Below are 16193 nucleotides of genomic sequence, written 5' to 3' on the forward strand. Positions count from 1 at the left end.
AAAATCAGAAAGATTCAGCTTTCAAAATACTATGCATGAAAGTCAGATGACCAAGACTTGGCCCTTCATTTTGGTATCTCATGTTTATTATGGCTGGAAAATAGGGACATGATGTGGTTCTGAATGTCTAACTCCTTTGGAATGATTAATATTCTTTTCATGGAGGTATTAAATGGATTTCTTTAATGCTTATTGTATTTTTATAATTGTTTAAGATGCAAAGCACAGCTATACAACAAAAAATGGGGTCATTACTCTACCTACTTAGAAAGATGACATTCTAGATTTTTACCTTTGGACCAGGAGCACCACTGTCACCTTTGGCACCATCTTTTCCATCAAAACCCTGTGGGAAAGTAAAACCATATCTGTGAATTGTATTCCTCCTGCATTTTGGAAAACTTGATTCCTCTCGGCAAAATATTAAGCCCCCAAAAGGGGCATATTTTCAGTAATGAGTGCTATCAGCTGTTGGAATCCTTCTTGGCATTAGGGATGGAGCTTGACAACTGAGGCAACCAGAAAAAACTTGAATCTTTGTTATGGAAGTTCAGATGACATTGTGCAGAAATTAACTTTAATTCTGTGATTCAGTCTTGGAAATGATGACTGGAAGATCACAACTGTGTAACACCATCATTCAAGGAGAGTAACAGAGTCAGTTATAATCAATATACTCAATACTTACTCGTTGGCCTTTCATCCCAGGCATCCCAGGCATTCCAGGGTGTCCTTTGTGACCCTAAACACATAAATATAGGAAGATTAATAAATCATGTACTTCTGTATGAAGAACACAAGCCAATGTTCACTGTGTGTCATGTTCATCTGACTAACTTGATGTGGGAAAACAAAAAATATGATTAGAAGACAATTGTTATGGGAGATTTTCCATACCGGTAATCCAGGGATTCCACGATCTCCATTCCTGCCTGGTCTTCCTGGTTCTCCCTGTCGAAAGAAAATACATTTTTTTAGTATTTTGTTATTGCTTGACTTACTGGCAAAGCACCAGTTGAAGTAGAACAAGGTGAGTTGGAGTAAGGAGGTGAAACTTCCACCAAAGACAGTGGTGGTCTCGCAAATCCTCTCAGGGCGACAGTTCATTCTGTCATTGCCTTCTAGAAAATAACTGCCAGAATTGATAAATTCAGCCTTTAACAAGATTCTAGTTAATTTCTAAGCTACTTCAAGACAACCTTTAACAAGAGATGATGGCATAAAACTTATTTTTCTCAGTAAACACTCAAAATGGACACAAGCTGTAGATGTTTGCACCTTGGCTGGTGCTCCATCTGTTCAGGACACCCACTGTGACACAGACAATGGTATCAATGGCTGTAAGCCCCATAGTAAGATTTTAAGGGAGCAGAAAGCTACCACTACTGTTTGATTTTCTTTATGACTGCTAATTTATTTTGCACCAAATAAATTGCATGTTTCATGATTATGTTCTTTTTTTTTTAATCAATCAAATTGCCTGCTTAAACGGAACCTTTTATGGAATGGACAATCAGACCTTATGTAAGGCAAATTTGCTTTCTTGAAGACGTTGTCAAATGGAGAAATAGGGAGATGCTAAAAATTCTCAAATGCAATAATATCAATGTCCTCTGTTGTCTTGCAACCTAATGAACTTTTTTCTTCCTATTTATTAATAATGGGATGAATAATGGTGAACTTACATCTTTTCCTGGTGGACCAACTGGGCCTATCATTCCAACAGGGCCTGGAGGTCCCTGTAGAAAAGTAATTAATATTAACTACAATAATAATAAATATTAAGTCTTCTTCAAGCTAAAAATGCATTAGCCATCATAAATACTTTTACATTTGACATGCATCATAATGAACAAAATTTCCATATACTGCAGAGGTGACACAGGTTCATGCTTTTCTGGTCATGTCTAACATACACAGTGACACTGAATGGGTACATACGGGAGGGCCAGGTTGTCCTGGTTCTCCAGGGGAGCCCTGGTATCCAGCAGAGCCCTGGAATGCAGCAAAAAACTCAGTCAGGATGTGAACAGCTACATGCATCATTCCATGGTGCAGTTATAGTTTATATAATTATATATTTTATATAATTTCCCATAATTGTAAGGAAAACTGTAGTCAGATCAGTCAACAAAGGACCAAAGGTGAAATTACCAGAAACAGGTAGAACATGCCTCCATGAAAACGGAATTAATCTGCTCCTCTAAAAGGAGATGGATGTTGAAAAACTCAGACCCTTGGTGTGTTCACTGAATGTGTATCCCACTTTCCTTTACCTCCTGTTAATATTTTGCGTGGATAGACATTTGGGAATGTCAGCAGGATGTCAGGCAGTGGCATGTCTTCAAATAATGTTAACTGACATGCCATGGACTTGCAAAGATCTCAAGGGGTACACAAGAATTTAAGCCAGCATTGCATATTGACTTCAGCTCTTTAGTCTTGGTGATGGTACAGCCCAAGATGACATTTATACATAAAAGTCTTGAGCATAATATCCAGATTTAACAGTCGAAAAGGTGCTTAATGTTTGTGACAGAGAAAAGGAGGAGCTCATGTAAAAGAATACAAGATGATTACAAGAAGATTAATGTTACTTACAGGGGGACCTGCATGACCAGGTGGGCCAGGGGGGCCACTGGGGCCAGGGGGTCCTGGAAAGCCACTCTACAGCATAGATTAAAAAACAGCAGTTACATTACTGTAATATAGCTATGAAGCTTAATATAGTTGCAATAGCCATCAATAACTGTGAAATAAACTTTTACATAATTAGTTCAGAGAAAAATTGTCGGTGATCTGCACTTGTTGCAGTAAAAAGGAAGCAGCAGTATATTCACACAGTGCTGAAGAAATTTATTGTCTAGTTGCCCCTTCAGAAAAGGCTTCACGGGGTTGTTCCTTGCAGGCTTGGCTAACATACTCTCAAGGAATTTTCAGAGCTGCAACTTCTCATTTTTGAGTCACCACTGCCCTTCTCTAGACCCGAGAGGGATGCTCAGAACTCTGCTTTTCAGCTGCCTGAAGGGGGAGAATAGAAAGTAGAACTGAATTTCTCTTAGACAGAGAAAATGAGTGTCAGCTTCTCTGCCATATAAGTGATTTTAATTAGCCAGACACTAGAGATTCCCCATGACCTAGAGATACACTGAATTAAGGCTGTACTTTTGTTATAGTCAGTAAGGCAAACATTTTCACCAGTGAAATATTTTCTGAGCTCTAACAGTACTAAGCCATAAGAAAGAAATGAGGTCTGAACTAATCAAAACCTCAATATTTCTACTTCTTGTAGCAACAACCACAAAAGCATTTGATACTGCAAAACAGAAAACACAAGTTAGCACAGTGGTCTACTGCAACTATAGGGGGTTCTTTAAAAGAAAGCTTTTGTTAAATTAAACTCTTCATGTGTTTCCTACAGCCAAAAGAATCAGATATATGGATGATAGGAGGATCACTGTGTGCTGCAGTACTGGCAGAATATTTCATAGTTAATATTGCACCGAATGTGTTTCACAAGATAGTGACATATTGTGTCAGAAAAGGTCATGTATTACAGTTGTGTCAGAAAAGGTCATGTATTACAATTTCATGAACCTAATTTTCATAATACAAGATTATCAGTATTGCTGTACTATGCTGGCTTATGTAGGACAGTACACTACTATACCACAAAAAAAGTATTAGTTCACAGTTGTCTTTTGTCTAAAAACGTGTGCCATGTATATTTGCTCTTTTCTAGGAGAGAAGCACAGCAAGAGGCAGAGCTGTGAGGGTTTGGGAAATGGGGTTGCCTCTGATGTGAATACAATGAGCAGTCCCTGTTAATTGCTAGCACTCATTTGATACAAGGTCACTATAGATCCAACCAGAATTAAAGCCATCAACTCATCAACAGCAATCAATCAATTAGACATATGGCTATAAACAAATGAGAGATAATCGTTTTCAAGTTACACACTGAGGAGACAAACTGATAGTTAGGGTGGGCTTGCTGCTAGAACCTCCAGACTTTGAACAGATGAGCATCCTCCAGTTAGAGAATGTGCACTGGTGGAAAGAGACAAAGACAATATGTGGAGGTTACATGGGCAAGGGAAGAGGAACTGTGATGTAAAGCACAAAATCAGTCTACAAGTGGTGTAAAGCCATGGGAATGCAGCAATGGAGAGATGTGTGATTGAGGAAATACCAGGCATGGTAACTACACACAGCGAATGTTGGTGCCATATTTTATTGTTTTGCTAATATTCCAAATTATTTCAGTTTGGATATTAATTCATTAGTAGTATTTAAATTAAATTTTATAAATTTATAAAATAATAAAGAAGTTATTCTATGTAATGAAAATTATAAATGTTATTTAGCTCTAGTGATTTCAGCCACATCTGCCTTTAACTGCTGGTACTTGTTTTGAGGTCACATAGGCTATGATGCAATATAAAAGCCCTTATGACCTGAAAATATACAGACAAACCTGAAAATGTTCTAGGGTGCTCAATAAAGTAGTTTGGCTGGTTTTTTTAACCTGAGTCCAGGAGTCAGAGCACAAGGAATCATTAATCACTTCCAGGGAAAGAGCCAAAATAGAGAGGAGTTAACCACAGTTGTTAATTGAAGGTGCCTCTGTTATATCTGCCTGGTTCATCACATCCCATATTAAGACACCAAGTAGCAGAATGTAGATGGCATGACAGCTGTGGGTGAAAACTGTGAGGAGTGGATATGAGTCAATGCATAAACAGGGACAAAAATGGATGGTTGAAGAAAAATGCATGGATGATCATACTGGCAAATGAAGGAGAAATAGATTAAAATGAAGGGGAGAAAATAATGACTATATTTCAGGAAAAAGAGCTGTTGTGACTAGTAAACCTTATTTCACAAAATGATCCAATGGAATTCCTCTCCTCTCTTCCCTCCATTTTCTTGGAACTGCCTTACTATGCTGCAAGATGTGATACCCAAACCATGTTATGCAGAATTGGGCTGTAAATAGTGATTATGCTCAATGAAGCACAGCCAATTTCCAGTAGCAGCAATTGACCACACCCTCTCTGTAGCAGATGCCTGAATCAAGAACACTTCATGTTGAATATCTCTAAATCCCAGTGCCTAAAAGGAGAATAATGAGGTGCCATTCAGATTTATATTACACATGAAACATAGCTCAGGTACAACTCTGTGAGGCAGTCCATGCTTTTTCTCACTTAAAAACCTGAAAATCTGGACCAGGTCTAGCAGGCAGATACAGCATCCTTAGTACACAGTCTGAGTAGCTGTGGGTAAAAAAATGGTAATTGTAAAAAGAAAAAGTGAAAATATTTTGAGTTTTGGAATAAACAAAGTTTATAAGAAGGATTTACTCACTTGTTATCAGGCAAGTTTGAATTGTGGAAAAGTTAGCATGTGTGGAATATCATACTCAGTAAAGACAAATGATACTGAGTGGGTGAAGGAAGATTAAAGGCAGTGGAAGAAGTAAAAACTGTTGGAAGGAAGGGAAGAAATTAGTGGAAGAATATCAAGTAGATAAACGAATAATGTACATGAGACAGAAAAGGAAAAATATTTAGGTAGTGTAAGAAGGTGAATCACAGAAAGAGATCAGGAAAAGGAAGGTAAGAAACTGGAGAAAGAAAGTGAAAAATAAAAAAATCCAGATAATCTATAGCTACTTTCTAGAACAGTGGTGCTGAACAAACTGGTGGCTTACATCACATTCAACTTGCAGGCAATAATTAAATGAAAACTTATATTGCTAGATTAAAATCAGGATACATACACATCCAAGGTATAATCTATGAGCAGAAAATGTGTTCTTTAAAAAGAAAAAAGGACAGAAAAAAAGCTTTATCATCTTACAATGGGTTGTGGGTACCCGATACCAGCTCCACCAGCCTTCACATCATAGGAGTCATACTGTGGAGAAAAACTCTGTAAAAGAAATAGAGAAAAAAAGAAAGAGAAAAAAATAAAAAAATAAACAAAAAGAAACAAAAAGAAAAAAAAGAAAAAAAAAGAAAAAATGTGATTGCTACAAACAAAATAAGCATTTTTTTTACAGTGGTATGGCAAATGCATGGAAATAACTCATTTGTATCTGCTGAGTAGTACTAGCTTGACCTATACCTGCCATATATTTACATAAGAGAAGCCCAGCCAGTGTCTTCTTTCTGAGGTCATGGTGAGTGACATTGGCTCCCCAGGCTGGGCACATCTATTTTTCTTCTTGACAGCTGAGCCTTAGCTGAACCACAAAATTACCTTTCTCTCTGCTTTTACTCTGGTTTGACTTCTTCTTAGCTTCTTTCCCCAGTTTCTCTGTTTCTTTTCTGTGGGACTTAGTTGTCACTCAAGGAAGTTGATGAAATATTTTTTGTTGCTCTAAAGAGCACAGCTGTTTATTATTATTATTATTATTATTATTATTATTATTATTATTATTATTATTATTATTATTTCCTGGTTTCTTTTACCTGTGCCCAATGAATGACTCATTTCACATGAGGAGACAGTCAAATGATGTGGCATTAGTGCAGTGATCCATTATTGGCCCACAGGTGGTTAAGCAGGAAGGGTTGAACACGCGCAGTGTTCTGCCTGTTTCCCCAAACCACGGTGGATCCAGCTCCTGCACTGACCAGGTGCAGGACTCCTGTGCTCCTGTCAGGATCCAACAGCACATCTTTGATGCACTGTTGGAATGGGAGGTTAATTCAGCCTGTTCTCCTCTCCAGTGTTTTCCTCTCCAAACCCCGAACCAGTGTCACTGGTGCCCACTGGGACTGGTAAACTGATCCACAGCTCAGTCCTGCAGAGGCAATCCCTTTCAGGATTAAATAAAAATGAGACATCTTTCCTCAGTTTCTGGCTTACCTGGGAGTGGGAAGCGTATATGGAAGTTATAAATCACTGGCCTGTATTCAAAAGTAGCAATGACTTGAACATCCAATTTTTATCAGCTTTGTGCTAAAGAAGTTCCACCTGGTAAACCTGGGCTTGGTGGCCTGCATGGATGACAATGTCACCCTGTAACAAAGCACTGCCTGGGCCTCAGTGCTAATTAACTTCAGTTACCATCAGCTCTCTCACTGTGTGTGCCCAGCTCTTCTGAAAGGACTTCAGTGAGCCAGAAATAAAGAGGCACCATGACAAACAGTACTTGCATGGCACTCCCCTGCCAGCAGAGGAGCAGTGCTGCAGGCTAGTCTTGTTGGAATGTTCTGTTACTAAACATGAATTGATGAACTATATGTAAGCAGACTTCCTGAACTGTTAAGCTTATGAGTAAATCCTCCATCACAGTCTTTCTGATCAGATTATTTCTGAGTTACCAAATTCCTCCAGCAGATCTGCCCCCAAAAGTTTTAAAAAATAAGGTAAGACAGAGATTTGATTGCACTCCACAGAAATTTTATGGACAAACCCCCAAAACAACAGTGAAACCCCGCCTACCACCCATCTCTGTTTTCCAAAGGCACAAGTGGGATGGATGCCACCAAAAGCAAAGCACCTGGGAAGGTGCAGGGGACAGGTGCCTACAGAATTGCTTTGCATGGCTATAAGCACCAAGGTAGAAGCTGAACATAACAATGACTTACACCTCCGCTTATACTGGGACATGACTGGCAGATTCCAGGGGGCCCAGGAGCTCCAGGGCTCCCTGGCTGTCCTGGTGGGCCAGGGGGACCATTTCTGCCTGGAATTCCAGGAGAACCCTGCAAAGACACAAACAGAGCAGTTACAGATGCTGTCATTTGCCTCCAACTGCAAGGACATTGAAGGGCAAACCTTTCCATTTGTAACAAAGCTGTGTGTCTGTGGTGGAAACCTCTCCTAAACAAGGCCACAACCAAATATTCAGGAAACACAAACAAAATTCACACATGGAAACACTTGGTGTATGGAGCCTTATTACAACTGATATATCATGAAACACATCAGAAATATTTAGCAGTTCAGTTCCTGAATCTGAAATTACTGCTAGTAGAGTCTGAAAGATTTTTTTTTCCTCCTTCTGTAAAGAAATATAACAAAATCTAACAAATGTGATACACAGAATTTGGACTAAACTCTGTGTTCTTTCAGTTTAAATTTTTGAGAGTGTTGTTGAAGTTAAAGTTCTACTTCAAAAACACTATACGGTACAGTCTTGCTGCAGACAGTTCAGGCACCAATGAAAGCAGAATATCTTGGCAACTTGAATGGGATATATAGCACTAGAGGAATGGAGTCTTGATTTTGTTTGTTTCCTTGGAGAAAAAAAAAAAACCAAAACTGCACTTACAGGGTCTCCCTTGGGACCTCGGCTGACTACTCCAGGGGTCTACCAAAAAAAAAAAAAAAGAAAGGTAATTAAATAAAAAAATAGAATCAAAATAAAACATGAAAATTGCACACATAAACAAGAGCAAAATGCTTAAACATTTGATACAGTTTTCTCTCATGAATTCCATTAATGCTTATTCGGTATATTTAAAAGCTGTAGGGTTTTTGTTAATCTACTATTGCTTGGATCATTCATAGAATTACACCTCCCCTAGAGGCAAGAACATGGCACTAATGAAGTCAGTACAGCTTTGCCATTGAGTGCAATGGGGACAGGATTCCACTGTGGAATGCTGTGATAGTTTTCTTGTGTCCTTCTCACTCCAGCATATGTAGTGTGATGAGCTAATTTTAAATTCTCAGATCTACTGCTGCAATTTACTTATTTTTCAATTATTAATTCAGTTACAAGGTACTACCTGGATTTTCAGTTTTTGTGTTCAGCTGCTACCTCCAGTAGCAAAGAATATTCAGCTGAAACAATCTTGGATCTTTCAAGATGGCATTTCCCTATACATCACCCAAGGTCATCAGAACAGCTTCCAATGGCCTGAACAAACTCCTACATCAAAGAGAGAGGCTGGGGGAAGAGTTCACATGTTCTTCGTTTTCAGGAACTCCAGAACTGAAGAGTCTCTAAACAAATAGAGGGAGGTGTACTCGAATCTTCAGCATGCTTGTCTAAACCACTCATTTCCACCTCTCAACACGTTCAGTGAAATAGCTCAGGGGACCCTGGGAGCAGTGGAGGACTGCTAGTGAGTTGCAAATAAGACTAGGTGACATATCTATGTGTGACATATCTCTGTGTGACATTCCATGTGTAAACAGATGTGCTGTAGAGCTGCAGAAATGCATCTTCTCTCTCTTCCTCACATCTCTTTCACTCTCTTATTTTCTAGATAAGGATTTTTTATGTGTCTGTGGCAACCTAGGTACTTGAACAGAACCTCATGGATCTTTAACACTGGTGAAATGTTCAGATAAGCTGAAAGCTCAGTATAGCTGGCTCACTCACTGAAAGACTTAGGCAGGGGGCTTGGCATGTACTAACATTCTCGATTTTCCTGAGGCTAAGTTACTGCAACTGGTTTGTATAATGTTGGTGTCTATAAGAAGATGGTGATAAATTAGCTATGTACAGTATAATCACCTTTCCTTTACAGAAGATTAAGTCAGCAACAAGCCTGCAAAAGGAAAATCACTCTGTGATGATGTAGAATTGAGTTGATAAGAAATGCAGACTCAGAGATGCTATGAAAGTTCTCTAATTTTCTTTGACTCTCTGTTGGCATTATTTTCATGGATATAGATTGAGGATGAAGTCAAAAATAAGGTGTTTGCATTATTCCTATGCTTTTCCATAAACTGAAAAGTGTAATGCCTAGTTGCTGCCCTCTGTCCCTTTCTACTATTTTGTTGCCCATTGTCTACATAAAACTGAGTTGGAAGACTTAATATTATCAGCTGCATTGTCCATCCTAAGTATTTGCCTAAATTCAGAAAGTGGCATTGAAAAGAAAAGCATTTAAGAACATTTAAGCCAAAATGAATTGAGGTTGATGTGCATCAAGAAGGCAGCAGCACCAAAGCAACAACAGTGAGACTAAACTTACTCTTGGAGGTGGCGTTGTTGTTTGTGGACAAACTGGACAGCACTCTCCAAAAGGGATCTCTGGGTTGGGGCAGTCCAGCTCCTGATCATCACAGATGATGTCATCGCACAGAACAGATCCCGAGTCGCACACGCAGATTTGGCACGGCTCTGGTTTCCAAACATCCCTGTCAGCATAAGCCTGCCCAAGATGGGTACATCCTGTGACTGGAAAGAGAGACACAATTGTGTTGGATATTATTTCAAATGTGTTTTCCAAATTGCAAATGAGTAACATGAAAGCTGTTGGATAGTTTGTTTAGTTTCCTGGTTCATGCATGCAAAGTAAAAGGCTAAATGCTGCTCTGCACTGGGGGATCTGTTACATTAATTGCAGAGTCTGCTCTGAGTTTATAAACAGACATCAGTGGAAACCTCCTGGAGCTGAGCCAAAGCCCAATTAAATCTCCGATAATCTTCTGTCTTGAGTAATTTTAGTGTCTGACAGAATTACTGTCTAATTAACAATCGAATTCTCTGCTGCAGCTAAGGAGTAAATGTGCCTAAGCTCTCCAGCAAGAGTGCCACTGGCCCCACGGTGCCAACAGGAGCACTTGCACATGGATGTGGGATAAGCCATCTGTCCAGCACCAACCCCTGTCTCCAGCATCTTGCATTAACAGCTGCCACCAAGGGGCTTCAGAGAGTTTTTTGAAAGCCAGCGTATGTGACAGATCTGAAAGAACGCTCACATTAATTGCCCAAATGGCTTGCAATTATTGCATCAGCTTGCCTGCTCAAATGTTACAAGTGTCTTTTTTTCAGAAAAAAAGATTGTTCATCTGTAATATTCATGGCTTTGTGAATTCCTTCCAGCAGCTGTTTTACTGATCAAACTTGTTATAGACTATGAATATGAAAAGACTGGCAAAAACTGCCTTGACACATTACATTTTGGGTTGGTATTTTCTTAGAAAAACACAATCCAGAAAGCCAGGTCATTTAAGAACCCAATATAAAATAACGCTAAGAGCATCTAATTTGAGTTTTACAAGCTCATTTTAAGTTTTGTAGATGTTATTAGAAGTCTTATATTGCAAATATAAGTATCACTGAAAGTCATGAATAATTTTAAAAGATTTTTTTCATGTATAATTAAAAATAATTCAGTTTATAAAAACGGCATTCTGGAGAAAGAGCTATTTTTGTGCCTACATCATTCTTAAAACTTTAATATGAGGATAATTTATCTACTATACACCACCCTTCAAAAAGAAAAACAAAAGGACAAAAGATGTAATTCAAATCTCTGACATTAAAGTTGCCACTGGCTCCAGGCAGAAATTCTGAATATCATCAAATTGTAATGGCTACAATTATCTAGTTGGAGACTGAGCCCAAATTTATTGCATTTTGTTCCTATGGGTTATGCTGTCCCCTTTTTTTTTCCCCTCCCTGCATCTTTAATCTCTGTTTTTATCTTTCCACCACTGCATTAGCACCCTGGTCTCTTTTTCTCCTTTTTCTTCCTCTCCATATTTGTGGGTGTGCATTCCCATTCCATACCAATGTTCTTTGGCAATGTGCACACTTAGATGTGTTTCCTCTCTTCTCATGCTTCCTCTGCATTTCATCTTTCCCATAACACATAACTTCCCTTTTCATCTGCAAATCCTTTCATTTTGTACCCCTGAGCAGTTCCCCTTTTTATTGCCATGTACTCAACTGAGCTTAGTTTGCCCCTGCTCCCTTCCCACTTCCTCACTCATTTGGTTTTCCCTGCTCACACAGACCTGAGATTTTCCTCTATTTCACCATGAATTCGTTACCTCCTGTGAGCTCTGGAAGAGCAATGGGGAAAACAATTATTGCTCCCTGAGGGGAGAGTCAGAGTGCAGATCTTGGGGCAGAGCACTCCATGGGACAGGAGGGTTTACTTTCCCAGTTTCAATCCTACTACAGGCTGTCCATGTCCATGCACACCATCTTGTGCTATTTTTGCACTTTAATTCTAAAAGAAGCAAACAGAAAAATGTTGACTTGTTAAGGCTGGCACTCCTTATGGTTAAGAGTTGATTTTGACCACTGTCTTGATTAGAGCAACAAAGCTTAAAAAAAAAAAAAAAAAAAAAAAGCCTTTCTTTGCCTGATATCAAGCTGGGATCCAGTATTTTACCTTCCTTTGACAACACAAAAAAATCTTAACATGAAAAACCTTCCAATGGCATGTGAAAACTCATTCCCCTCAGACATTCTCTATCACTTAGAAGCTCAGATTTTCCTTTTCTGCCCCTTTTGGGCCACTCTAGAAACTTCATATTCTGCACAAGAGAGATGGAGAAGAGCTGCCCATTTCCAGGACAGCCTCTTCCCCACACCCACATGTCACAGGGTTATGGCATCAGAGGATGCTTCTTCAAAGTACACTGCCTAACAATGTGTACCTTTGAAAGGGTCTAGACCTCCTTCCTTAATCTGCCAAGCTAGAGCTAGTTTCTCAAAATGTTCCTTGGCTTCCCAGTTCTCACCCCACAAAACCATATCCATGGATCCCAGGGAAATAAGCTGATTCTCTGCTTAGTTAGGTGCTGACTGCTTCTGGAAGAAACATCTTCCTCCTTTTCACAAACCAGGATCTGGCTGGGGGCATTTAGGGAAAAAACAGGCTGCCCAGTCTTGACAAGGTCAATGGCAAATGTTTCCTGACAAACAGGAAGGCTGAAACGTAGAAGTGAAGGATTATGAATGAAATCTTTATAGCCTCAGAAGTGACTCAAGAGAAGAACCAAATCATAGAGTGGCTCATTGCACATGTGGAGCCCTGGAAAGCTGTGTGCTGTGGGAGACAGAGCCTCAGCAGAGCTGCTGGGCAGGTTAGAGCCTGTAAGGCATCCTGCAGGAGTGGTTGGATGCACCCTGGAGAGCATGGATGGGCAAGATCCACATCACCCAGAGCAATGGACTACTCAGCTGTCACTCTGCTGGAGCACCTACCAGCTCCACAGGTTACAATGCTCTTTTCATTTGTAACCATGATAAGGAAGGGGAGAAACTCTTCTTTTCTAGGGCAAGTCATAATTGTTAAATAAAAATACAATTGTACGGACCTAAAAGAACCTAATACTGTTACTGTTTGCACTTGTATATACAGTTATATGAATTGCAGGCACATATTGAGAGATGTATAACATACACACTTTTCTGTACCCAGAAGATGTGTTTGATAATTGCAATATTCTGATTTTCAGCTTTTTCATCACTTTCTAAGCCTTTCAAAAACACATATTTTTTAAACTATGTGTTTAAAACAAGGGCCTTATTTACTAGGAAATTAATATACAAGGATTTGAACATTCCTACATAAATGTTTTCATAATTCTTATTTCTTTTTCATTGATTTGTTTTGTTGGTTTTTTTTTTTTTTTTCAGAAATGTGATCTTGCTGCCTTACAGCAAAGAGCACAGCTCCAATGAGGAGCAGAAAAAGGCCATCTTTCCCCTGTTTCTGCTCTGCTAGTTAATAAAGATTCTGTTTCCAAGACACAAGCAGTCTTTCCTCAGTGCCCAATATTTCACATTGTGAATACTTACCTGCCATATATTATCCAAAAATATAAATAAAATCCACGGAATTTTAATAATATGTCACAACGCCTGATAATTTTACATTAATGAGGAAATAAAGGAGATTGCTCTGCATTTTTACAAGCTTGTCATTCACTTATGCTACAGTAGATGGCATTATTTAACAGGAAGATGACAAAAACTTGAAGCCATATGGATATAATGATATTCATATTTGCTTCTAACTTTCTGGACATTGTTAAATGAATTAAGAAATACACTAGGGGAGCTGCAATGAAAACTGCAAGGGCCTTTGGCAGAATGAAAGTATTAAATAGATTTCCAAAGGAAAACTTACATCTGGGAAGACTTAGGGTGTTAAAGACACCCCCTCTGTGCTCAGATGTAGATCTGTGTGTCAGCATGTTATGACATAATGCATTTTGCATTGCTCACAAAGATTAACTGTTAGCTCCAAAATCCTTTGGAAAGCTGATTTGTGCTAAAGCACTGGTGAGTAACGTGTAGGAATAATGAGGTTATAAAAAAGCTGACTTGTCTGCTTCTAGACTTGTGGTATAACAGCCACACACTTGCTTTAGCCAGCTTTTCTGATTGATTCCTACATATACCCATTAGCCTGAGACTTAAGAAACATTAGATCTCAACAGTATTTGTCTATGGCAATGCACAATCTGATTCTTCCTCCCAAAGCCCTAAATATGATGGCTGTACAGCACCTCACATCTGTGGCACTTACTGCAATGCTTTGTTGGAAGCCCTGTCAATCTCTAGTGCACTGTTATAAAAGTTTAGTATTTTAAAGCCTGAATTAATTTGAAATTGTGCTGTTTACCGAGCACTCATGTTATAGGTTTTGCTGTGTGTAGCACTTCCCTGGGCCAGCCCAAACACTGAATAAAATAAAAAAAGACAAGACAATATTTTTGTATGTTGGTTTTGAATTATTTCCCATTCTAGGAAGACTGGCAGCTGTCCATAAGCAGACCAATATTGAAAGCTGAAAGGAAAATCACAATTCAGTTCCAAAGGACCTGTAAGTGGGGTACATAGAAGAGCCCACATGTGTGCAAGGGAAAACACAGATGGCCATTGTCATATGGCCTGAAAGATGACAGATGTCATATGGAACATAATCTCAGTCCCAGTGAGGTGAAGGGGAATTTGTTATCACATGAGAATCTGACCTGCTCTGTAGTTGGTTTTGGCTTTGCATTTGTGCAAGTACCATGATCACGACTTAACCACAATTTCATGGCAAAAGGAAAAAATTTCCTAATAGTATTTTCAAAACCACAGGCTTTTCCACTTTGAACAAAGGCAATGTCCAGCTATTGCATTAGCAGCAGACTCACATATGCCATTTACAGAGATGTGACTAAAGAGTTAGAAATTATAAAACATCTTGAACTTGTCTGGTTCTGCCTCAGAGAGGGCAATAGTCCACACAGGGGTGACTCACGATCCTCCAGCAGCTGCCTGATGATGGCCTGGGAAGCAAAACTGAGGAGCTTTGGTCTGTGAGAATCTGATCACAAACACAATGAGTCGAACAAACAACTTCTGCTGTATTTAAAGGGAATCTGGAAAAGGCTAAAGCACCAAGATGCAGAAGGCCTTGCCTCTAACTTTGCCAGAATCCAAAGCCTGACGAAGTTAAGAAGAGCATTTGTGTTACTTCTTTAACTGTACAAAACCCATGCTTCCTCACCCTGACCTAGTTTTGGTCATTTCCTCTGCAGGATGAGTACAATTCAAAAATTGTTTTACATTTCTTCTGTAGTAAATACATCTGTTAACTGCATACCCCAGCACTGTCTGATACATTGTTTAAGAAAAGCACAAACCAGAAGGAAGATACGTTGTCTATTTTCAATACAAACACAATCATTCTCCCCTACTGGAGTAGGTGGAGGAATCCACCCCAGCCTGTGCAGCAATGCTGCTTTCCATTTCCTGAGCAGAAAAGAATACCACAGCATCTACCTCGAGGCAAATGGTTTGGGCTCTCTGTCTGGTATTAGGATGATGTTTACAAGAAACCCAAACACACTCATTCCATCCTATCGTTAGTAATGGAAACAGGCAGGCTCATAATGAATGAATAGGCTGCAGGAGCAGGGATGGCCTGGTTTGTTGGCATGTCCAGTCAGTGTTGAGTACTCGAAAGGGCTCAAACCCTGTCTGGGTCACAAGAGTCAGGAAAAGAGGTGGAAAAAACAAGAAGAAATGGTTTAATCAGTTGGGTTTTTTTCAACTGCCAAGGCCTTCAAACATTCTCTCAGCTGGAATTGTCTTAAACAGCTAATTAATTGAATCCATTTCACACAGTGCATGAGGACATAAGGCCAATTTAGGTATCCATACATATTAGGATACTTTCAGGTTTAATAGCAATGATGAAATATTTTGTAAGGCTTGTCCACATGTGATTGGAGACAATGAAACCTCCCTTTATTAAACACCTAAATGCAGACTTAAGCACCCAAACACCTAAATGTTGACCCAGAGTGGGTCAACCATAAAAATCCATTGGTGCCCTGTGAGCTGTAGAAGGAAGAGCTGCTATCAGGTGGAATGGAAAAAGAGAATGGTTCACAGACTTCCCAAGTTCCACACCAAAAAGGACAGCTACATCCTGCGCTTTCAGAATGAAACTGAAGCTTTCTTACTTCTAGGGATG

At 39.3% G+C, this 16193-nt stretch overlaps 1 protein-coding gene across 1 annotated transcript in view; it reads right to left on the reverse strand.

The window, feature by feature from the left end:
• Positions 1–16193, reverse strand: part of COL3A1 (collagen type III alpha 1 chain) — a 49298-nt gene that overhangs the window by 21330 nt on the left and 11775 nt on the right. Inside the window, exons 2-11 of the mRNA XM_059853460.1 lie at positions 9948–10153; positions 8291–8329; positions 7605–7721; positions 5866–5937; positions 2602–2667; positions 1942–1995; positions 1686–1739; positions 898–951; positions 689–742; positions 293–346 (exon numbers count right to left, since the gene is read on the reverse strand). Of these exons, the coding sequence (XP_059709443.1) occupies positions 293–346; positions 689–742; positions 898–951; positions 1686–1739; positions 1942–1995; positions 2602–2667; positions 5866–5937; positions 7605–7721; positions 8291–8329; positions 9948–10153 (770 nt within the window). The remainder of the gene's footprint in view (positions 1–292; positions 347–688; positions 743–897; positions 952–1685; positions 1740–1941; positions 1996–2601; positions 2668–5865; positions 5938–7604; positions 7722–8290; positions 8330–9947; positions 10154–16193) is intronic.

The sequence above is a fragment of the Haemorhous mexicanus genome, chromosome 8 (genome assembly GCF_027477595.1).
Source record: "Haemorhous mexicanus isolate bHaeMex1 chromosome 8, bHaeMex1.pri, whole genome shotgun sequence".
NCBI classification, from domain to species: Eukaryota; Metazoa; Chordata; class Aves; order Passeriformes; family Fringillidae; genus Haemorhous; species Haemorhous mexicanus.